We start from the raw sequence: 24498 nt of genomic DNA, 5'->3' as shown, positions 1-24498 counted from the left end.
GCAAGTCAGGTGGGAACATTCCAGAGGGAATAGCTGTGAACCCGGAGCAGCTGCCCGGAGCAGAGTGGCTTCTCCTCTCTAACACGCGGCTTTCACCTTTGCAAGAGGGGAGTAAAAGAATATCTCGCTCACGCCTCCCCTGCCCAGATCCGATAACAGTGGGACCAGGGGACCTGTTGTTTTGTGTTTGGAAATATGGCTGTGTCTCTTACAGAGGTGCCCATGAAAGGCCACTCCTGAAACTTCCCCCTAGAGGAACCCAAGTGGCAGAATATTATTTGTACTACCTCTGAGGTTCAGGAGGACAGATCTCAAACTAACAATGAAAGCTCAAATTTTATGTGTGCTTTATCTTGAAATGATACACAAGAGAGTTGGTATAGCGTAGCACTGAAGACGTAGACAACTGGAATTTGAATCAAACTCTGCTATGGACCGTGGGTGAGTTACTTTGCTTCTCTGAACCTCAGTTTCCTCTTCTGTAAAATGGGATAATAATAGTACCTACTGGGCGCCTGGGTGGCTCAGTGGGTTAAGCCGCTGCCTTCGGCTCAGGTCATGATCTCAGGGTCCTGGGATCGAGTCCCACATCGGGCTCTCTGCTCAGCAAGAAGCCTGCTTCCCACTCTCTCTCTCTCTGCCTGCCTCTCCGTCTACTTGTGATCTCTCTCTGTCAAATAAATAAATAAAATCTTTAAAAAAAATAATAATAATAGTACCTACTTCATGGGGTTATTGCGAGGATCAAATAAATCGGTTTATAGAAAGCACGTAGGACAATCATTCTGTTTGTTGTTATGATATGAATTTGTCATTTATTCCTTGAGTTACCTGTTTGTAAAAAAATTTTTAATGGCTTACTGTCAAAGAAAACCAACCAACAATAAGGAAAAGTAAAGGCAAAGGAAGAGAACACTTAGCCCTCAAGGCTCGGCCCTCAGGTCTTTCCAGTCCAAGATCCTGTCAGAAAATGGAGGATTCAGTTATGGCACCAGAGGGTTGAGTCTGTTTGCTTGAGGCCTGGGCAAGGGAAAGTTAGGGGTCACGACCTCCCCCACCACCCTTCCGTACCCCTGCCCTTTTCCTCGCCTTAGACATGGCCCATCACCTACAACCAGCATGAGCAGCTCTGATACCGCTGGCCTTACGGACTTTCTGAAGACTTCACAGCGAGACCGAGACATCTCAGAACACAAACTCTCCATGACGTTCCCAAGTAGGTGACCTCACAGCCCCTGAAGGAATCTGCTGGATGGGAGGTGTGTGGAAGGATATAGATGAGGAGTCACATTTCTCCTTCTCCCTGGTGATTGGCTGGGAAGGTGGAGGACCTTCAGGTGGGAGAACCAAAGAGGCACATTTGGGGCTAATCTTGCCTGGAGGCCAGGGAATGGCTAAGATAACGTTGGAGGCCTCTAGTGATAGCAGGCAGATGGTAATGACATGTGGGAGTTGACCTCCAAGATGGCCGCCGATTTTCTCCACTTCCTGGTGTTCACACCCTTGTATGTGCCCTCCCACACTGTAACAGGTTGATCTGCATGATCCACCGCACGTGGTAGAAGCAATAATATGTAACTTCTGAGGCTGGGCCTTCAGGACAGTTTTTTAAAGGAAGTTTGCCTTGTCTACTCTTGGTTACTTTGGGGGAAGCCACAGTTATGTTGTGAAGACACTCAGGCAACCGGAGCTAAAGCTGCCTGCCAACACCCATGTGTGTGCGAAAGCAGATCCCCCAGCTCCTGCAAGTGTGCAGGTGACTTCAGCCCCAGCTGACAGCCTGACTACAACCTCCTGAGACACTGAGCAAGACCCTCCGAGCTCAGCTGCTGCTAGGTTCCAGCCCCACAGAGACTGTGAGATAAGAAATGTTTGTTGCTGTAAGCTGCTAAGTTAGTTGGAGTAATTTGTGACACAGCAATAGATAACTAATGCGCCGTAAGACTCCATGCCTTTGGTTTCCTACCCACATGGGGGATGCTTTGGTGGTCTTTTAGGAGAGATATTCAAAATACTTAACAACCAATTCAGAAATGACATTGGCTATAAACAGCAGACCCAGTCCTGATAGCCCTGAATTCAATTGTTCAATTATAGGCACCTTTAAAAAATTTTTTTGAAGATTTTATTTATTTATTTATTTATTTAGAGAGAGCAAGAGAGAGCGAGGGGAGGGTCAGAGGGGGAGGGAGAGAGAGAATCCCAAGCATACTTAGTGCTGGACACAGAGCCCCCAGATACAGGGCTTGATTTCAAGACCCTGAGTTCATGACCTGAGCTGAAACCAAGAGGTGAAGGCTTAACCATCTGAGCCACTCAGGTGCCCCAATTATAGGCATGTTTATTGAGCCCTACTTGGGGGTCACTTTGGGAACACCGAAATAAAACAGGAGATTTCTCCTTTGCACTATGGGACAAAGAGCCATGGAGCTAAAATGGGAGAGTCTCTCCCTCACGCAGTACCAGGTTCTGAGGGAGCCTAGCTGAAGAAAGTGTTTTTGTTTTGTTTTGTTTTTAAAGATTTCATTTATTCATTTGACAGAGATCACAAATAGGCAGAGAGGCAGGCAAAGAGAGAGGAAGGGAAGCAGGCTCCCTGCCGAGCAGAGAGCCCAACGTGGGGCTTGATCCCAGGACCCCGGGATCATGACCTGAGTCAAAGGCAGAGGCTTTAACCCGCTGAGCCACCCAGGCACCCCATGAGGAAAGTGTTTTGAGGTAAGTCTTGACAGGGGCTCAGCAGATGGAGGGGAAAGCAAGTGGCAGGAGAAATGAGGGTGGTGGACAGAATGGGGTAGAGGTACTGGGCCCAGGTCGGATGGGCTGTGGAGGGGACTGGGGTGCAGGAGGAAGGATAATGGGAGGGCTGAGGCTAGAGACTGAGTCACCCTCTTCCTCCTCCATTTCACACCCTCTCTTATCTCCTCTTCCTCCCACTCCATCCCACCCTCCCTTGCTAGCTCCAGATGGGAACATAGAGTCCGCGCCAAGAGCACCACTAGGAGAAGCTTGCGAAGCTGATGGACTCGGGCTGCCGAATCTCCCCCCAGGGTGGTCTTCATGTAGACACTCGTACCCCAGGATGGAACTGATCTCAGGCCTGCTCGCTACAGGCCTCGCCAGGGGCATTTCTCGAGGGGGCCGTCAGTCAGTCAGCAGATACAATCGTGAGGAAGGCAGACAAGACAACATAAGTTTATTTTAAAAGTCTTCGATTTATTTGAATGGCTTTTAAGAGGCAGAAGCCCATGTTGTGAAATTCAGTTACAGGACAAGCATGAGGACTGAGAGGCATCCACATCGACGTGACTGGGTAGCTGCTGGGAGCCCGACCGAGCGGGGGCATGGGGAGGGCTGATTGCAGACCAACGAGGGGCAGAGCCGAGAAGGTATGAGCTGTCTTACCCCCTCTTCAGACGAGGGAACTCAGAGAGATGAAGAAGAACATGCTCTAACTGTTTAAGGAGGCACTTAGGAGATTTTAAAAAGCAACCCAAGGAGGTTCAGTTGTAAGGAAGACCAGGGCAGCCCGTGTTTGCAAAAGATATAAATAGACCTATAAAGATATAAATAGGGCTTCTGACAGGTAGATACAAGCACGACTACATGTAAGGCTTCACTTTCGATCTTATTCTACACGAGGGGGTGGGCACTGAGATGCTTTTAGATAGATACCAGAAGCTAAAGATATGTGTGTTAATAAAGAACTTTATATGTACACAGTTTAAAACACACAGAGGTGAACTAGGCTATCTCTGAGGTCTCTCAGAGACCCCAGACTCTGTGAGCCTGAGGATAATATCCTCACACGCTCAGTGAGTCGGTTCTGAAGAACTCAGTTCCCTGGGCCTGGGCCAGAGGGAGCAGACAGGAGGCTCCAGGGCTGGCTTCGGCCTGCAAGATGTGTTTTGTTTGGCCCACATGATCCTTTCCAAATTCAAAATAGTTGCCAACATTTGAAAGTCCGGATTTTTAGCTTCCCTTGAAAAATGGGGTGCGCTATCTGGGAACAGCCCCACACATTCCCACACGGCAGCAACCGTGTCCGACCAAGAGCAAATGTGTGTGCTCCATTACCCAAAAGACCCGGCCGGCCTCATCTCTTCACTCACTCACATTTCCCGCCTGGCCCTGAGAGGCTTCAGGGTTTGGGACCAGGCCCAGGCATCCAGTCTGCGGTGACCTCATGATTTTCTACATGGTGGCAACTCCAAGATTAGCCTGAGGCCTTCCCCTAATTCTGTGGCAGACCCATCTAACCAGTGGGCCCATGAAGGCATCTTCACCCACAGGCCAGGAGCGTGGGAGGCAGTAACTCTAGTCTATAGAACCCCAGTATGTCTTACAGGGACCCCTAACTCTGAGAAGATGGGTTACTGAAAAGTTGCCAGCATACTTCACTTTCATAAATTCAATCTCAACGGCATCAAGGAGATATTTCCAGATCAAGGTCAAGGGTTAGTCACTTTTAGGCCAGACTGGAACACCCAAGCAGAGTAAGGAATCCTAGCCTAGGCTGGGCTGGGCCAGGGGAGCAGGGAAGAAGGTAACTTTTCTAGCCATGATCATGAGATGACCAGCACAGCCATGGGAGGTTGGCAGGTTTTGCAGGTGTTTAGAAAGCTCCATTCAAGTCATAGCATTAAAGACTCTATCTGGATTTGTGCAGTATGCAATCTGCCCAACTGCCCACATTGGCCCTGGAACTATCAGTAGGAGGAGAGAAACAAATGGAGATGGTGAGGCAGGTGCAGCCAAAAGGGGTATCCTAGCACAGATTCTACCACTTCCTTTCCAAGGTTGCGGGAGGTAGGGCTTGGAGGCAGAGGGGTGGGAGCCAAGATTTTATTGGCCAAATCTGAAAGCTGGAAAGAAAGATATGGAACTTGGCCTCAGTGGCCCCCATGCTGCACATGTGCAAATGCCCATGAGATGATGGGAATGGCCAGAAGCATTCCAAGAAACAGGGCTGGCCATAAGTATATGGGGCCCAGGATCCTTAGTTAACAGAGATAACCATCCTGTCCACTGTACATGTACACACACACACACACACACACACACACACACACAGAGTTGTCACAGAGATATCTGATCTGTTACACACCCATGTAAACATGGACACACGCAGCTTTCATCCTGTTGCACATGCTCATATGAATCTGTCCACACACACAGTCACAGTGGTTGCTGGTAAGAGAAATCAGCTTGTCACACAGGAAATTTTCAGAGCACCTATAGTGCTTTTAGGCCAAGCTACCCGCGGGAGTCCAGCACAGCACCAAGTACCACAGTAGAGAAAATTAACCAGTGAAGAAAATCAGAACTTTTGCCAATGGCGGAGTGCTGGCCTCTAGCGCCACCTACTGATGAGAAAGGTTTTTGTGCTTTGCCTTGAGCTGGTGAAACCCAGAGAACAGGGACCTACATTCAAAGGCACCCAGTCTGCGGAAGTGGCCAACCCCAGGATGCCTGCCATCCCCCCTCCATCCACCCCTCCACCCCTCCTGCCCGAGTAGGGTGAGACCCCCGGATTCTGAGTGGTACCGTGCCATCAGAGAATAAACAGGGCCTTGCAGAGGCCCTGGAAAGCAGAACCCCACACCAACAAGGATGTCAAAATAGGGTTCCATCTTCTGTACCAACTCCAACTTGCTAGTAGAGGCTCCTGGAATGCTGGATTGAGAAGGATTCTGAGGCCAAGTCTGGGCTTAAGAGACAAGAGTATCATGATGGAACAGCCATGTCTATAGGTGGGACCACTTCTGCATTTGCCTTTCTTGCAGCAGATCCTGGAGACTGGGTAAACTCCTCTGACCGCTGGGTCCCAGATTTCTCCTAATCCGCAGTTCCACCAAGAGGGCATGTGCGTTGCTCACACCCGCACAGCCCAAGACAATTGCTGTTTTGACTTTCACTGGAGTTTTAGCTCTTGCTTGATCAGTAAGTTCTGGGCCAGCTAAAGCGCTTGCTGGAGCTGCCTTCATGAAGAACTTGCTCCTGCTTCCACAGAGAGCATAGGGATGACTTGTTAGATCAGAGTGCTGAAGTCAACATCAGCTGCTCCATTATATCCAAAACCAATATTTAGCTAAAGCCCATCCACCTACCAGCACTTTTTATTTCCCAAGAGGCCCAGGAGGGCAATGACGAGCTGAGAACCACAAAGGCACACCAAGCAGGTGCTGAAGAGCCAGCTGGGCTCAGCCCTAGTCAAGGGTCCTGCTCCCTGCCCTCACCCATCAGCTGAGGAGGGCACATCCGAGTCAACTTTATGAGTCAACAACATTTCAAATTATAACGGGCCATGGGGCACTTAGAAATGGTCAAAACCTGAAATCTGAAATCCTCCGATACCAAGGATCTGTTGTGTTCAACATCACGGTACTCAACTAGTGCCTATGATTTTCTGCAGCCCTAACGATCCCCGCAGATGGGCACAGAGCCTGCCCATGCTGCCCGCCCTTGGCCGTGAAACCAGCCTCTGCCTCCAGCACTCAGGTGGATATGAGCTGGTCTCTCCCACTAAAAGGCAGGCTGTGGGTGTTTGCCTCAGTCCAGGGTCAGATAAATATTTTCAGCTCCTTGGTCTCTGTTGAAACAACTCGACTCTGCTGTTGTGTGCAAAACCAGTAGGCATGGCTGTGTTCTGATGAAAATTTCTTTACAAAAAGAGGTGGTGAGCGGGATTTGGCTCATCATCAGTTAAACCCTGCATGAGCCCCACACAAGGGCCTTCAGACTGGGTTCCAGAGAACTTGGGTGATGCTTCAGCAGCTCTGCAAATGTCTGGCTCTAATTTAAATTCTTCCTAGCTACTTAGGACACTACAACAGCAACGTACCATGTGTTGTATAGCAGTTTAACAGGAAGGAGGTCAGCATGCTAACTGGTGGGCAAGCTCCTCTGTCACGAAGTTTCTCTTGCGGCCTCTATGCTGTCTGGGCTGAATGGCAGAATGGCTGAGAGCCTGGGTCCCAAGGGACAGACATGGGCTCATTGCCAGTGCTGCCACTCACCAGCTGAGTGACTCTGGGTAAGTTACTCTCTCTAGACAAGCAACTAGAGTGGACGATGGCCATTGGGCCAGCACAGACTCCCGGACGCCCCTTTTGCTGAATTGTGGGAAGACGGCGTTGTCACAGTGGAGGGACGCTAGTGCAGCCGAGGCCACAGAGGGGCACTCGGGGGTTTGGGCCAGCGCTATTTTGCAACTGTCATAGAGGTATTTCCATGTATTAATCACCAGTTACACCAGCTGGATATCATTATGATCCCGGATCCATCTCACGTTTGAGCTTCTCACAGGTTTTGGTTTCTCCTAGCGTTTCCTGCTCCGTCCCTGCCATTCTGATTGGGCACCTGGGGAAAGGAGGGAGCAGCTTTGCAATGATCTTTGCAGTCTCAGCGCCTAGGAACAGGGCTTGGTTTCCTGCTCACTGGCAGATTCCCCTGGGTCTGGGACAGCGTGGGCAAGTACTTCCTGGGAAGCATTCAGGGGACTTGTCGGGGGACAGAGTTATGGGCTCCAGGGGTCCAGCATTTCAGGAGCTGGGATTCCCTGCCCTAGTGCTGCAGTCCAGTACGGGCTGTAGTGCTCACCTGGCATTTCAATTTGCCCGGGAAACCAATGCACAATGCTCCTTGCCTGGGGTTCCTCCTCACCACTGGAAAGAATCAGAACGTGTGTCTGGCCGCTGCCTCACCTGCCCCCAGGATTCTGGCCTTTTACTCCGGCCCCTTAAAGCTTTTTTCCAGGCCCGAGATGCTCATTTATGGTTTCAATAACAGAACCAGATCCCAGTGGCTCTCACTGCCCAGGGCTGTCTGTGTCTATTACTGGTGGCTCCAGTGAAATCCACAGCTTTTACTGCCCCTTATCTTTCTCCTTCCAGCATCATATTTTTCTGCTTCCTGAAAGACCTGGAAGAATCAGGGCTGTTTATCATTAGGTCCTGGAGGCAAGACGTCTTGGTTCCCAGAATCCCTAGGGTTTATCTTAATTAGGTGCCATCTGGTGCCTAATGTACATACCCCGTTCTGGTCATGCAGACTAATACCATTCTTTGAACCTCAACTGTGCCAGCTTTACAGGCTGCATATGGCTCTGGCTGGCTTTGGAGCCCTAGAGGCTCATCCAAGGGGGTGATTCTGACTGAGGGAAGGACAGAGGGCCTTTCATGGTTCAGCCAAGATCAAAGCTGAATCCCTCTCTCACTTTTTTTCCTAGAGGTGATTCTTATGTCTCCTAGTATCTCTGGCTGGGCTTGGAGCAGAGGGAAGAGCTCAAGACCAGGCCCCCTGCCCTGAGGCCTCCTCTGTTGGCCAGATGGATCCTGGCTGTGGATTGAAAGACTGTACGAAGATGTCATCATCACATGCCCCTCCCGTGATAAGGTGATCAGCGGTAGGGTCTGCCCCAGAAACTCAGCATGGCCTTGACCTTCCCCCTTCCCCCACTCCCCAGCTCAGCTTCACACACGGAGAGTGCAAACCCAGCCTGGCATTCCTCTTCTGGCCCAAACTATTGCTCACCTTGGAAACACTTCTGTCTCCTCACTTTGTCTTCCATCCTGGATTATCTTTCTGCAACTACTACCCTGCCATACACTGCCCTGAACTTGTCCCCATTCAGATCCTGCACTGAGTCCACAAGATGAAAAAGGTCAGGTCCAAGGTAGCCCTTTACCTCCTTTTCCCACCCTCACCTGTGGTCCAGCTCTCTCACACACACCTCCAGGCTCCTGCTCCCTATGATGGGGCCTTTGGCTTCCTTCACAAAGTGCTTGCTTACAGCTGGGATGGCCCAGGAGCCAGATAATCGGTCGCCTGCCCTCTCGGATGGCTGCTCACCTGTTCTGGGTCTTCCTGAGGGACCAGCCATCCCTGTTCACACCCTCCCTTCATAAAGAGAGCCAGGCTCGTTAGCAAAAAAAGAAGCAGACTTATTAAAGAGTGAGAGTTCTCCCCTAGAAGTGGTGACAAAGAGGCTGCAGAGGCTCCTGTGAATGGGGGATTCACTGGCATGCTGCCGGGAGAGGTCACCTCATTCTGGCGTCCCTTGCACAGCATCCCGGTGACAGAGACCTCAGTGCTTCCACTCATAGTCCCATAGCTGGAGGATCTTGCTAGTGCACCTTTCAGCTCCTTCCTGTCTAATGGGTCACTGCCTCAGACCAGATTTTCCCATGTCACCCTGGGCAGGCCTTCTCTCAGGGGCAAGCAGGACACCCTCCCACTTCAGCCACTGAGCTTTCTTCCCCTGCATTTGGGCCCATGACAGCGAACCCCAACACTCTACCTCTTCCCCGCTGGCAAAGCTGCTTGGCAACACAGTAGAACACGGTAACCAAAGGACAGAGAGCTGAGGAGAGAGGGTTGGCAGGCAGGAACAGCTAAACTTTGGCTAAAAGCAAAAGCAAAGGAAGCCCTGAGCAGGAGATCCCCAAAGCTCCTCCTGGGGAAGAGCCCGCAGTGCCCCCTGCTGGCGGAAGGAGAGTTTGCGTGCAGGTTAAGTTCACTCCTCTCTCCTTCCACAGACCCTGCTCCTGGCCGCTGACCCCCGACGGGGGACTCACAGTAGAGGATCATGGGAAGCAGACAGGTCATCTTGTCTTGTGGTTTCCAAACGTGCAGAATGAGAGGTAGGGTTGCTGCAGACGACTGTGCATTTTGCCCCTTTGACAAAGACATCTGAGCCGAGGAGTCCGTGGGGGCTGAGATACAGGCTACGTGCTTCTGAGCAAGCCATGTACCCCAGAGTGGATCTGGGTCAGCGCAGAGCAAGGGTCGTCTTTTTGAAATTCATTCTCGAGACAGTGTTCTCCTCTAATTGCACAAAGGTACCCTACGGTCTGGCAGCAGCCCCGGGCCGGGCAATCTTATTAAACCATGCCAATGCAGCTCCAAGAGAGATGGAAAACCACCTACAAGATGCTGGAACTGAGGCCCATGAAAGGGAGGGACTTACCCCAAGTCGTCAGTTCATGCCGCCACAGAGCTTGGAAGCCGGATGCCTTCTCTCTCAAAGCCAAGTTCTTTGCACTGCACTGAGCTAGTCTTCATCCCAAGCCCCCTTGGAGGCAGCCTGGCTCCTCTGACACTGTCACCCTCATTCCCATCAACCCACCTTCCTCCTCCCCCGAAACCAAGCTACTCTGCAATCTTACTCTTCCAGCCAGGATCGTGGCACAGTGTTTGCCCTGTGGGAGGGCTCTGGAGGGTGCTGGGTCAGTCTGCATAATTCCCTACAAGTTCCTCACTCGTGGGGATGAGGGCAGATGTGCAGGACAGAGCGGTGAGGAACTAGAAGGGTCCACTGGACGTTGGGGTGGAATACACACAGGGATCCGTGCCCGCAGCCCTGTAAGTCAGTGAAGCTGGCGGCTCACTGCGCAGCTGGAGCTGGCTTCAGAGGGGCAGGCGGCCGGGGCTTCTGGGCCACACCGTAAGGCACATGGGCGGCCACCGTGCCCATCTCCTGAGCCCCAGCTACGTGGAACATCTGGTCATCGAAGAAGATGTGTGGGCGGATCTTCTCAAGGAGGGGGCCCTTGGGCGCTCCTGCAAGGAACAAAGCCTCATCCGTCTCTAGGCCCCAGCTGCGCAGGGTCTTGAGAGCCCGGGCCCCCGAGCTGGCTGCGCTGCGTGCTGTCACCAAGTAGGTACGGATTGGGCACTCAAGCCGCAGGCCCTTGGAGTAGAACTTCTTCTGCAGCCTACCCAGTGCCTCCAGAAAGCCCTTCAAGGGGCCCTAGGAGAAGGCAAGGGAAGACGGTGAGCTCCTCTGTCTCCCAAACATTTGCCCCCTCTCCGGCAGGACTCCTCCCAAAAGCACTAGGATCCTGCTGTTTGGGGTGGGAAAGCTTTTCAAGACCCCTAAATCTCCCAGCTCTGCTACACCTGCTGGGGCCACTGTGTGCATCAGTGGGTCTGTAGGTACCTCTGTCAGTCTGGGCATCCATATTGCTGTGATTGGGGCTGTCTGGGTCAGAATAACCATCCCAGGGCAACTGTTGCTATGTATGTCCGTCTACATGCCCTGTAGGTACGTGGTTATCTGTCATGCAGCTGCGTAAGTGTGCCCTTCTGTGCAATATCAGCTGGGAGGATATTTTAGTGACTATGGGATGGGCACCCTCCAATCAGAATGGATTCCAGCTGCAAACAACGGGGACAGACAGACCAACGTGTACCTGCCAAACATCAACCCTGCCCATTGGGCACAGGTGGCTCAGGATGTCACACCCCAGCTCTCTAGGGTCAAGGGAAAGACTGACTCTCTGCTGTGCCCAGAACAACAAAGCTGAAGGAGGATGTGTGAATAAAGAACCAGATGCTGATGAAGGGGAAAGCTGCATCAGTGGCTGGAAATGAGGGCAGGTGGGCTTCTAATCTTAGAGACCCCTCCCTGGCTAGGTGACTTGGAGCAAGTAGTGGTCTCCTGGGCCTCTGGCTACCACTTAGTAGTAAAACTGGTCCTGTCCTGGGTTTCCAGAGATCTCAGGAGGACTCCACAAAAACAGAAGTCAGGTGAGTATCTGGGAGCTGCCACTAAGAGCCTGCTGAGCTCTTGGGGAAAGAGGTCTGGGATTGTTGCACACCCAGACTTTTGTTAAAAGCACAAATAGGGGACGCCTGGGTGGCTCAGTGGGTTAGGGCCTCTGCCTTAGGCTCGGGTCATGATCCCAGGGTCCTGGGATCGAGTCCCGCATCGGGCTCTCTGCTCGGCGGGGACCCTGCTTCCCTCTCTCTCTCTCTCTCTCTCTCTGCCTGCCTCTCTGTCTACTTGTGATCTCTCTCTGTCAAATAAATAAATAAAATCTTAAAAAAGAAAAAAAAAAAAGCACAAATAGGATCTCCCAGGAGGCCTGTGGATCCCAACACCTCCAAACCCAGGAAATTTTCTCCAGGCTTCCTGGCATATTCTACTCTCAGGGAGACTCCAAGCAGTGGAAGTGTCCCCAAGCCTCCCGGCCAAGGGACGGATGGCAGGAGGTAGGAGGGCTGGTGTGGCCCAGAGCAGGTGGGTTGCTCCAGACCCCACAGCCAGTGGGGTCTCCCTGCCCCCCTGAGGAGCTGCCCAGATTTTCCTCTCCTCCAGTAAGGCAAACAGGGTCTTCTTGAGGACCTGGGACCTGGGAGACTACTCAGAGGGGTGGGTAAATCTCAGAGATGGGATGAGGGTTCCGGAGAGAAGATGGCAGTTTTGGAGACAGTGAGAGGCCTTCAGAAAGAGTAAGGAAGCTTCAGAGGGCAGAGGAGCTTAGAGAGAGGGGCTTCAAAGGTGGAGGATAGGACTGCAGTGAGGGGGATGAGGGCCAGTGAAGGTGGAGAAACACATTGAGGGGGCCAGGAGTCAGGTGAGAGGGATGAGGGCTGGAGGCCTGGTGAGGGGAACTGTCTGGATTCTGGGTTGGGCCTGGGGTTTGGTTCTGGGCTTGAAGTTCCAGCCAAGGGCAAGCTTAGGCCACCCGCCTCACTCCTCTCAGGAGTTCTGGGGAGTGTATGCAGCACCTGGGCCAAAGGTTTGTTCTCGTGGGCCTTCTCATGCTCAAAGAACCTGTCCAGCCCGTGGGCCTTGACGATGCGTTCCGACTCATCCGAGAAAAGCACAGCATCCCCATCGAAGGCCACGCGCAGCTGGCTCTGGGACACAGCCACGTCCCTGCTGGGGCTGAAGATGGTGGCCGCTGCGATCCCTAGGCAGAGAGAGGCAAGTGTTGTCTGCCTTCATCTAGGCAATAGGGGCCCCTGACACGTGCCTCAGAGACCTGGGGCTTGCCTTTGGCCCCCTGCCCCAGCCTCTCCCAGGACTCAGGGCAAGACTAATGGGGGCTCATACTCAGAATATTTAAAAACTGGTCAATAAGAATGGACAGCGGCTATTGCTCTGAGGAGGGCTCAGAGGGCCCTGGCCCATGTCAGGGTTTCCCTTTAGTTGCTGCTTTGTGGGAAGTTCGGGGGTGGGGGAGGTGCCAGAAACAGAGGTAACTCAGAGGACTCAGGGAAACAGCTGTTTACCAATCAGTATGGAGATATTTCAATTCCTTAAAATCTAGTAAGGTCATGCTGGTATGGACCAGCTGAATGTCAATCCTGACCGGAAGGAAGGGTCCCCCAGGCCACTGCTGTCCTTCTAGCAGATCCTCACAGGCACGGTGGGGCTGGGCTGGCCTGGCCTCAGTTACTCTCTACTGTTGATTCCTGCAAGTAATCAACACCCTCTCTGGACCAAGGTAGAATTAAGGGTGTTCAAGCTCTGGAGCTGGAATCCCAGGCTGAAGTCTACGGGTTCACTGCCCCCAGTTCACTGCCATAATGGCCCCAGGTATACCCTACCCAGGGTTCCTTGAGGCAATGTTGGTGACCAAAAAGGGCAGTACCAATGCCATCTGACCGTGTACAGACTCTGCAACCCTGGGCTTCTCCAGGAGTCAAGGATGCCCGTGGGAGCCCAGGCCCCAGACTGGAGCTGCACTGGGCAACAGAGAGCCAATGCTAGGAGGCTGGAGGCCTGGGGGTCTGTTCTCTACTGGTCATCTCCCAAGGGCTGCTTCAGCTCTGCTCTTGGAACTCCAGGCTCGCAAGGGCTGGGCTAGGGCAGAGGTCCTGGGAGGAGAAAGCAGTGTCAGGCTCCCGGCAACTTCAGCAGCCAGAAGATACTCCCGGGCATCAGGCCGGGCACCTTCTCAGCGCCTGCAACACGGGAGCCAAGAGGAACCAGGACCACCCAGCTGGGGGCAGGGTCTCCCTCCTGACCATCCCCTGCTTGCTATCAGGCACTCAAATTACAGATGTGGAGAGGCACGCACTCAGGCCAGTGCCAAGGGCCCAACCAGACCAACCAGAGGGTGTGCCATCCGCCTAGGGAAATCGCTTCTGGTTTCTGGTTAACAAAAGCCTCTTGCAGCCCAAAGCAACACAGAGGAGTGAGGCATTGCAAGGTTAGAGGCCAGTCTTCTAGGCAGGAGACAGCATGAAAGAGGGAGAGAACAGTGGATATTATAAAAAAAAAAAAAAAGAAAAGAAAAGTAGGGCACCTGGGTGGCTCCGGTTATGATCCCAGGGTTCTGGGATGGAGTCCCGCACTGGGCTCCTTGCTCAGGGGAGAGTCTGCTTCTTTCTCTGGCCTTTCCCCCGACCTGTGCTCGCTCGTGTGCTCTCTCTCTCTCTCTCTCTCTCTCTCTCTCGGGTGCTATCTCTCTCTCGCATGTGCTCTCTCTCACGTGCACAAAAATAAATTTTTAAAAATCTTAAAAAAAAAAAAAACAGTGAATATATTGCTGGTTGATAGCGAAACCTGCCGGGAGTGTTCGGCCTGAGGAGCCCGCGTGGGCAGTGCGGCACTCCTTCCTCCCCTGTGGGCCTGTTTTCTTCCATGAGCAACAGGGATACACACCGTGTCCAGAGAACCAGGACTGTGGAATATAAGGTTCCCACAGTTTAACCCTAAATTGTCCCTTGACAGAGACTCACGGAGGGAGATTCTCTTTGTCAGTCCTTGCGGCTGGGTCTCCTAACCTCACCCCAGCACTGGCCAGGCCAGCTGCTGAAATGCCAGCTGCTTCCCAGACCCCAGGGCTCAGGAGGAACTAGATACTGACCTTCCTCCCCACTGGCCCAGATGGGAGGCAAAGGCTGCTTCTGGTCACATAGGCATCAGAACTACCAACCTGGAGGGTTCTTAAAAGTGAGTAGCCTTCCAGGCTGCAAGGAGGGTTTCCACGGGAAGAGAAGGCTGGGGGATGCTGGTGAGTAAAGGCATCCTTACCACAGGAGGGTGGAAGGTGGGAGAGTGGAATAGAAGGGCAATCAGTGGAACAGGTGGGCCTTATTCTCAGTTTACCCGACAGGTCACAGGAATTAAGGAAGGCACTCCCTTTCCAATTACCATAGTAACCCCTAGCATCTGCTTAGAGCTTTAGGGCCAGCCCCCTCCCCTCCAACCTCTGCAACCCTTTTGTCAGACTCCCCACATTCTCCCTCCCCAGCATGACTGACCTTCATCAATGGCTTCCCGCACTTTCTCTGCATCAGCTGACAAGTAGAGGTTGGTGTGATAGGCCTTGAGGTAGCAGATGGGGCTATTCCCACCTGTCATGCAGAACCGCTCAATGAACAGGTCTGGGGAGGAGGCAGAGAGCACCTAGGTGATGCCTGAGTCAACCCTCAGGGCCTCAGAGGGGTCCCTCTGTGTCCAGTGGGTTCCATCTTGGCTCTGAGTGGTGATGGGGCAGCAGAGCAATTCTTGGAGTGATTGTAGGCCACCCTTCCCCTTCCATCTTTCACCCATGAAATATGGATGACTAACCAGGAGTGACCGCCTGGCCCACAGTAATGTCCTCTTGTCAGATAATCACACTACTACTACGTAAGGTGGGTGTCTAGCCAGAGGCCGGCCCTCCTTGGCCGTAGCTGATTGGATAGGGGCGGACACCTGACCCAAGCTGGACGGATCAGATCCTCTCCAAGCCCAGACAGATGGTCACCCAGTACCCCTGCGCGCAGCGGCTGGAGTGGATTTGCCGGTTGGCAAGAGGCCGCTGCTCTGGGCCTACTGAGTCACTCCATCACTACTACCCCAGCCCCTCATGCAGGACAATCCACAACGGAAGGCCTAATTCCTGGCATGGCAGGGGCCCTTCAGGGCCCTGCTCCAGTACTACGGCTGGTGTCTCTTGATCACTCCATGCCTGTGTCCTAAGGTAGTTAAATATTTTGAGTATCATTCTGCTCCCAGCAATTTGAAATGAGGATTACGAAAATGCCACCAAACTCTGTTAGTTGCTTAAAACAAGGATTTGTAAACGTATGAATTTTGGCCATATTCAGGAAAAGCAGAGAGACTGAGTTGGGGAACAGAGATGTGGGTAGAGGAAGGGGCTGGAAACAGACATGCTGAGAGAAGCAGAAATAGGGGCTCACCTGGCCCAGAGAGAAAAAGCCCAGGAGAGATTTCCAGTACTTGGATTCAGGCTGCTCTGGGCCCAGTTTTACTTCCTGCACTATAGTTCTAACAGACATCCTTTTAACCTAATAAGATTCTCTTCAGCGTAGGCTAGCTCTGGAGGGTGTGTTACTTTCAATCAAGAGTTTGGATTAAGGGGCCCCTGGGTGGCTCAGTGGGTTAAGCCTCTGCCTTCAGCTCAGGTCATGGTCTCAGGGTCCTGGGATCGAGCCCCGCATCAGGCTCTCTGCTCACTGGGGAGCCTGCTTCCTCCTCTCTGCCTGCCTCTCTGCCTACTTGTGATCTCTGCCTACTTGTGATCTGTCTGTCAAATAAATAAATAAAATCTTAAAAAAAAAAAAAAAGAGTTTGGACTAAGACACAAAGTCCCTTCATTCTGACAATTGCACCTGCTTCTCCTAGCAGCCTTGTAAGGCCTGTGAGCCCAGTTGGCGATAGAGAAACTGAGGCACAGAGGCAGCAGGTGCCCTGCCCAATATAACAGGGCCTATGCAGTGGTGTGCTGGTGCTGGCCTGCACCAGCTTGCAGGAGCCGAAGGTTAAACATTCAGGGATTTTTTTTTTTTTTTTGAGCCAGTTAGAGTGTCCAACTGTAGATAACTTGAAATCAGGCACGGAGGGATATTCACACCCTAAGATGACTATGTTACAATCAGGGTTTTTGTTGTTGTTTTTTCTTTTGTTTTGTTTTGTTTTCTTGAGGAACAAGATTACCAGCATACCTCTAGGCTTCAGGTTCTAGCTGGTATTACCTACCCCCTCCCCAAAGGAGTGGCCCCATCCGCAAACATCCAGTAGGCGTGTCCCAGGGCCAAACCTCTGATGCTCACCATAGTGGTTGATACTGTTGATCAGACGGACACCCACTTGAGCGTGGTTGTTGGTCACGAGGACGATATCAAAGATGTCCTCACTATCGGGGTACAGCTCCCGCAGCCTCCTGTTCACAGCCTCCAGAGCCTGGATAGGAGAGGGGACCCTCTTGCTCAGAACCCCAGGGACTGACATCTGGAGTTGGTAGCCAGCGTTGGGGAGGAGGAGTGAGCTGGGATCTAATGGGGGCGGAGAGGGATGGTCAAGGGCTGGCTGTGGATGTGGACTGTCTCATCCTAACCTCTGGCTGATTGTGCTGGCTGATATTTGCACAGGGGTGCCTCCATACAGGGTGAGTGGGGGCCGAAATCCTGCCCAGCTTCACTCACCGAGCTAGTGACCTGGAGTGGGGTTGCATTAGCGCAGGGGACAGGGAGGCTTCTTCCCACGATGGCTCTGTCCCCTTGTCAAGCCGTGTTCCTGCAGGCTGGCACCTACCCAGAGGAGGCCCCCTTTCCTTATTCAAACCCAGGAGGGCTTTTTTCTAATCCCCACAAAAGCACTGTATGGCACCCACCTTCACAAAAGGGAAGGCTGGCCCTGGGCTGAAGGGCTCGTTCTCGTGCTCCAGCTGGTAGCGTACATACTCCTCCACGCCCTGCTCCGTGTAGATGCGCTGCTCCTCGTCCATGCGGAACAAGGCTCGGGAGGACACAGCAATGGTGACAGCATTCTGAGGCTTGGGCTGTGGAGGTGCAGGAGGAGGGCTGTTACTCCCACTCTCTGAAGCAGGTCTCCCGTGCCAGCCTCTCTGGGTGCCCAGCTTTGGGCAGGGGCAGACCTGGGTCAGGACCCCTTCCATGCGGGACCCAGCCAGGACCTGAGGGAGATGGGGGCTCCCTGCCAAGGAGCATAATCCAGTGGGAGGACATGCCTTCAGAGAGTGTGCAATCTCGTGGGCCATCTGGACACAATGGAAAAATGAATACAGTGCCTGTAGCCAGAGTGTGACTGATGCTCGAGATGGTCTCCAGATGATTTCCATTATAACATGAGAGCTACATGCCCTGTAGGAAGCAATGGTGCCCAGAAACATGGCAGTTATGTAAGAAAATTCATCTCCAGCCCAGATCTTTCTCCTGAGATCCAGGCTGATATATCTCATTGCCCCAGTTGACGAACAGACACTCAAACTTAACATGCCCAAGTTTGGATTCCCACCACCACCTGCACCTCCAAACCTGGTCTCCCATCTGCCTCCTCGTCTCAATGCTCAGCACCACCATAGACTCAATGCTGAGGCCAAAACCCAGAAGTCAACCTCAAGTCCTCACCGCTCCTTAACTCTCTTCTCTACACCAATCAATCAATCAATCAATCACCCAAACCTTTCAACTCTATAGAATCCATCCACTTCTCTGTGCCCTCCCTGCCAGAGTCCAGTCTATCACCATCTCCCATCCTAGGTCATCCATATCGTTGTTAGGGGGTGTTCTCAAGTTCACATCTGATGATGTTCCTCCCCCTTTCAGTGGTAACTGCTCCTCTCAAACTCTGTTCCACAGCCTTGAGTATGGAGTAGGAAGCCCTTGGATACAGATGCCTATCTCTTCACACTGTCAACTTTCTGCTATCCAGCTTTGCTCGATCTGACCTTTCTCATGTCTGAGTATCGTTTCCTGTCTGTCCCTGAGCCTTTGCACATGATGTGCCCTCTGCCTGGCTCTTCATCTAGCTAACTTCCCCTCAACCTGCAGGTTTCAAACTACATGTCCCCTGCAGGAAGACCTTTCCTGCTCCTAGTCATAGGTTTGCTATCTCTCCCATAGATTTCCTTTTTTAATTAAATGTAGCATGGCCTTAATTGCTTATTTATCTATTTCTATTTCTAGACAGAGTCCTGGGGAGGAAACAGGGACCATGCTTAATTTGGAGGGAACATAAGCCAGAACTATCATGTTCATTCAGAGTATCTATAGTGCTTAAAATTGTGCCCAGCACCTAGTAGGTGCTCAGTAAATTTGTAATGTTCCTGAACTCTCACATAATCTATTTCAATGAGAAACAGTATTTGCTATGACAGATTTAACATGACCTAGAAACTCCAGGACAATACCCTTCTGTTCAGATTGCTTGACATACAGTAGGTGCTCCAAGAATGGGCTCCGAGATTTCTATAGGTGCTCTATTGTATTGTTTGTTTGTTTGTTTTTGGTTGATGCAAATTTTACAAACATTTACTGGTTCTTTGTGCCAGGTCCCTGGGCTCTGCCTGGGAAGTGGTCCTGGCAGCGACAGGGCTCCTGCCCTCAGAATCACCTGCTGATAAGGAAGAAAGGCAGGTAAACAGAGACACAAAAGGGGCTGGCATGAGTGATAGGACAGAGGGGAAAGCAGAGTCTTGATGACGGGTTCACAGTAGGCTGTCACGGGAGAGGAGGCATTTGTGTGCAGCCCGGAAGGAGGAATCAGGTAAAGGAAGGTATCAGGAAGTGAGCAAGTACGCAGTGCATTCACAGAGGTGAGCAGAGCCCAGGGCAGGGGGCGTGAGTGCAGATAAGCCCAGAAGAGTGGGCAGGTGCTAGGAGGCCTTCCCCAAGGCCCAGGAGGGCCTCAGAACTCCTTCACCACCCTCAGTGGAATAGAGAGAGACAGCAGCTGGACCCTTAAGAATCCCTGGGGAGGATCAGAATGTGGGGGTGACTCCCACTTTGCATGTGAGGAAACAGAGGCTCAAGATGGGGGCAACACTCATAAATGGACCTTAAATTCGGGCCTGCTTCTGATAGCATTGCAGGCCACGTACCCAACTCCACTGCTTCTTTCTGGAATCAAGCCTGGGACCCAATCAGTGGGTAACAGTGAGTGATTACCATGTGACAGGCACTGCTGGGGACATGGCAGGAAACAACACAGACAGGATCCCTGCCCCCACAGAGCTTACGATCTGTCCCTAAGCAGAGATTTGTGCCATCCTTTCGAAGAGCATTATCCATTAGAACTTTCTGTGAGAACAGACATGTTCAGTCGCTTGCAATGTGACTATCGAGACTGAGGAATGGGATTTCTAATTGTGTTTAATTTTAATCAATTTACATTTGAGTAGCTATGAATGGCTAGTGGCTAATGAAGCTTTAAACCTCAAAGCAGTAAATGGAAGACCAAAGAGTTCCCTAAGCACATGCAGTAAGTCTCAGTTTGCCTTTGACTTTGACCCCAACAAAGATGGGGTATCCAGCCAGTGGGGTCAGGGAAAGGCGGTGGCAGGCAGGACAGGTGCCTCTTCTGGGGACTCAACCCAGGTACTCTCCCAGTTGCCAGCCACCCCTGTTTGTGTGATCATGGGTTGGGGACCTCCCAGCCCCCTTGGCAACTGTGAGCTTTCAAGGAAAGAAGGGAAAGCAAAAGCAAAGGATAGAGGGATGGCCAGGGATGGTAAGTGTGGGTGGGGTTGGGGGGTTGTGGAGACCACTCTCATAAACCCAGGAAGCCTACTGGCCTTCAGAATGGAGACTGAGTTTGCCCCACCTGCTGGGCTTACTTTCCCAGGGACAGGCCCAACACCCCATCAAGGACAGAGAGCCAGCTGCCCTCCTGGCCCCTTCAGGCAGGTTCCCAAGCCAGCCACTCCAGCCCAGGCAGCCAGCCAAGGTCTCACTCCTTTCTTGCTGTCCCACAGTCCCTGCCAGTCTTCTTCATTCTGGGTCCCCTCTGATTGAGCTGCTCAGACCCCATCCCCTCCCATCCCATTTCTGGCCATCACAAGAAAGATATCCTAGTTGTCTTGGCCCTAGGAGTCTCCACTTCCTTCTTTTAAAAATGGGCAAGTAGACTCAGAGACGGACAGAGTATCACTCTAGGTCACACAGCAAAGTCAAGGCAGATCCAGGTAGGTAAGATCCCTAGGCTCTGGCCTCTAACCTGGCCTCTGTCCACACAGCAGCAACCCCCGCCCCCCCCATATACCCTTCCTGGATAGCTTCCAGATGACCCCAGCCCCTTCCATTTCAGCCACTTCCTTGGGACACTCGCCCCAGGGAGTCCTCCCCTTCCAGATTTGGGAGAAATGGTGGAGGAACACCATGCCCCCAGACTGAGGTTTCTAAGCCGCAGGGCTCTCTTTCTCCTCAGAATGGGGATCCCCAGGGAAGAACCTTTCCACCAGCTCCACCTGCTCTCACACTGTACAGAAGGGTAGGGTCTTGGGGCCCAGAGGGCGTGAACTGCTGTGAGAGATACAGAAAGAGCAGCCTCTCCAGGCTCCAGTAGAGTTGAAGGGACAGGTAAAGGGCTGGCCAGAGCTGGGGAGAAGCCAAACACTTGGAGACACCCCTGGGCCTAGCTGCAGAGGGAGACCACCCCTTCATGTGTTGTTAGGCATGGCTAGGAACAAACTGTTCCTCCAGAACACAGAAAGAAGTCCCAATTCCAAACTGGGAAATGGGTCAGGGGGATCCTTGTCCTAGACAGGGGACTCAGCCTGGGAACAATGGGCTCCAAGGAGCTAGGGTCCTGCTAGTTCTCTGCCTTCCACTGGTGCTGGGGGGCAGGTGGGGGATTAATGGAGGAGAGCCAGCCTGCCTGAGGAGCTCTCATTTAGACCGACATGATTCTGCCTGTTGGGCCCAAGTAGGGAACACAGCCAAAAGCTGTTCTTTCCAAACAGTCTTATTGGGAGAAGAGCTGCTGGAGGAGAGAGGGACAAGATAGGTCTGGACTGAGGAGTCCTCTGACCCCATGAGGTGAGGGGCTCCTCTGGGCCTTCAGGGCTTAAATATTTCACTCAGCCTCCTGGGAATGAGATTAGGCTCTAATGGGACCCAGGAGGCCTAAAGCCCTCAAAATAGCTTGTGGGAGGAGGGGCTACTGCAGAAAGGAGTAGATGCTGGGAGGCTGCCAGGCCCCTTACCTCCCAGAGGCCCGTGAGGCGTCAGGGGTCACGACTGACAACTAGGCCTGAGCTCCCTGGCTCCATGGTCTTTGAGGGGGAGATGTATTGATGAGGCTCTACTCGCCACTCCAGCCCCGGTGTCCATCTCCTGAGCCATGGCCATGAGATTAGTCAAGGTTCCCCCTCAGGCAGGGACCAGCCTCCTCCTTGGTCTGCTTGCTGCTGGACTCACCGTCTCCCATCCATCCCCCAAGCAGCCCCAGAGTGATCGTGCTCAAATGAAATGGGACCAGTTAATATCCTGCTGAAAAATGGTTTTCATACTTTTAAAAAGGTAGGTTGACCTTTTATTTCCATGAACTCCTGGGCAGAACCCCAATATGTAAATCAGCTAGTACTATAGTTTATTAGCATACAATTACTTTACTAGTTTACTAGTTTTTACTAGTTTTTGATTCCAATGTATTAACCTGTACATGATCTATTTCTTATAATGTCAACCAATGGAAACAGCACGGTTGTGTAAGTGATAAATTTGAACCTAGGAATTAGGCTGTCAGTGCAGATTTAAACGTCATCTCCTAGTTAATTTGTTCCTGTGTTTGATTGGTTTGTGCACAGTATTAGAAAGTCCTGAGTCCCATCAATAAGTGGTTGCAAATGGCAAAAAAAAAATTTGTTTTCTGTTAAAATATGAGTCTCAAGATACTCAGCGAGAATAATTACCAGCAAACTCAGGATAAAACAGTTCCCAGGGAAAGCTTTGTCTTGAGGTTTGCTAACGAGAAACCAAAAGACAAACAAAAAAACAAAAACAAAACAAAACAACAACAACTAATCAACCTACAGCATTAAATTAGTATGTTGGTGGTACTGAAGGTGCCAAGATGTCCACATAACCCATTTGAGTGAATTGAGTTTTATTACACATTTAATTGTTTAAGAGGTAGGTGGAAAAAAAAGAAAATAAATTCGATCTGCATGTGTGCAGACCTCCAGAAACATAGGGCCCCAGTGGAACCTGGTTTTAAAACCCCTAACCCCACTGACTACCCAGGCTCCTGAGTATGGCATTCAAGGTCCTATGTGGGTCTCTGGCACCCCACCCATGTATCTCCCAAGGATCCTGCCTTCTCCCACTCAGTATCAAAGACATCCTCAAGCCATTTGCTCATCCTGTTTCCCAGTCTGGCTGGGAAATGCTGCCTACTCAGCCTTTAAGCTGAGCTCAAACGCTGCGTCTGCAAAGCCTTTCTTAGTCTGTGTCTGCAAAGCCTTCCTTAGCGGGCAGTCTCTCACTCCTGTATGCTCCCTCTGGACCATGTAGCGTCTTTCATCTGAACACTCACCCTGGCCAGGGTCTCCCTCAAAAGTCTCCCTCAGTGCACCGTGGGCTCCTGAGGCAGGGACTCAACCAAATTCATCTCTCAGTCCCACTGCTGAGCAAGCAGGACCTGGAGATGCTGCAGGGAATGACTGTTGATAGGGTGGGCCTCCTGTGGAAGGGCTCTTGGAGGGAAGCAGCAGGATGCTTTAAGGTCAGGCTGGAACCTTTCGGAGGATGCCTCTGGGCCAACCTCCATTCAGTCCACTTCCCAAGCTCTGAGATCTGGGAAGCAGCAATGAGCAAGGCCCAGGGGACAGTGGGGACATCAGGAATCTGTCCGATGGGAAGAGGAGCTCTCTTCACTGTATGAGTCTCCCAGACCACCACGGGAGTCACGGAGATGTTGATGCCCACTGCGACGGGACCAGAACCCAGAGCTGTGGCGCAAAGTCCAGCGTGGGGAGCCCTGAACGTAGGGCGAAGATCCCAGTGCAGCTCCCTTCCCTTAGGACGCGGACAGCGCAGCCCCCCAAGCCCACAGCGCAGGGCCGTGAGCCAGAGCCCGAACGCAGACTCTCGGGTCCGGAGCCGGATGCCCCAGATGGCAGGGACCTGAGCGCACAACGAGGACCCGGGTTTCCAGGCTCAGGTTACCCCAGCCCAGGGCGCTTGGGCAGGCGCCGCTGACCCGCTGTGCCAACAAGTGCTGTCCGCGAGCCCCTGGCTGCGGGCTCTCGGAGGAACTGGGCCCTGAGGACAGCATGGGGGAGGGGGGTTCCTGGCGTGGAACCCGAGCCTGGGGGAAAAAAACACCGGCGCAGAGCTCCCAAAATAAACGCTAGCCAGTGCCAAGGGCCCGGCACATTCTGGTGCTAAGGAGCTGCGTCCCCTCCTGGAGGCCTGCCACGGGTCTCTCTCCAGAGGGCTTACGACCCTCCCTCGGTGACCCTTCCCCTGCCCTCCCTCCGTACCCAGGCCCTGCCGTTACCGATTTAGGTTTCTTCTTGGGCGCGAGGTTTTCGTAGAAAGTCTTGGTCTCCTCCCAGCACCGGGACGCCGCGGTCTCTGCCCCCGGCCCGGGCTCGCGGGGCTCCCGGGGCTCCCGGAGCTGCCCGGCTTCCATGATCCGGCTGCCACCCTGCCGGCCCCAGCTGGCGGCGGCGGGGACGCGGCGCTGACAGGAATGGGCTGCAGCAGGGAGGCGCGGCCCCGGCGTGAGAAGGGGGCGGGCCGCGCGGGGAGTGTGTGCGCTCGAGCCGCTGGGGGTGGGGGTGGGCGGGGGTTTGTTACACCCGTTCTCCGCTGCGGGCGGGTTGCTGATGTTGGATGTGTCCTGTGGGGGCGGTGAGGCGGCAGCTGAGTCCCCAAGTGAATGTGGGGGTGGGGGGTGGTGACTGGGGAGGGTTTGGCCTTTCGGGCTCCCAGGATCACGGGCCCTGAAGCTGGGCTTGCGGGCTGCCGCGGATTCGGGATTTCGGGGATCGTGTTCTTCGCTGG

General features: G+C 52.7%; 1 protein-coding gene across 1 annotated transcript; it reads right to left on the bottom strand.

The window, feature by feature from the left end:
* Positions 1-3195: 3195 nt before the first annotated feature.
* On the bottom strand, positions 3196-24217 carry NT5C1A (5'-nucleotidase, cytosolic IA). The gene is made up of 6 exons (XM_047727280.1): positions 23990-24217; positions 17361-17528; positions 16801-16930; positions 15004-15126; positions 12517-12701; positions 3196-10753 (listed from the first exon to the last, which is right to left on the bottom strand). Exons 1-6 carry the CDS (start codon positions 24122-24124, stop codon positions 10388-10390), a joined length of 1107 nt encoding a protein of 368 aa, XP_047583236.1. The 5' UTR covers positions 24125-24217; the 3' UTR covers positions 3196-10387.
* Between the last annotated feature and the right edge of the window lie 281 nt (positions 24218-24498).

This window comes from Lutra lutra, chromosome 4, assembly GCF_902655055.1.
Source record: "Lutra lutra chromosome 4, mLutLut1.2, whole genome shotgun sequence".
NCBI lineage: Eukaryota > Metazoa > Chordata > Mammalia > Carnivora > Mustelidae > Lutra > Lutra lutra.
This window is presented reverse-complemented; position numbering and strand designations above follow the sequence as displayed.

Coding starts and splice junctions, on each gene's coding strand:
- NT5C1A (XM_047727280.1), bottom strand. CDS start 24,124: ATGGAAGCCGGGCAGCTCCGGGAGCCCCGGGAGCCCCGCGAGCCCGGG. Junction 15,127..16,800: donor CAACAGTATCAACCACTATG/GTGAGCATCAGA, acceptor CCTCCTCCCCAG/ACCTGTTCATTGAGCGGTTC. Junction 10,754..12,516: donor AGAACAAACCTTTGGCCCAG/GTGCTGCATACA, acceptor GCCTTCTCCTAG/GGCCCCTTGAAGGGCTTTCT.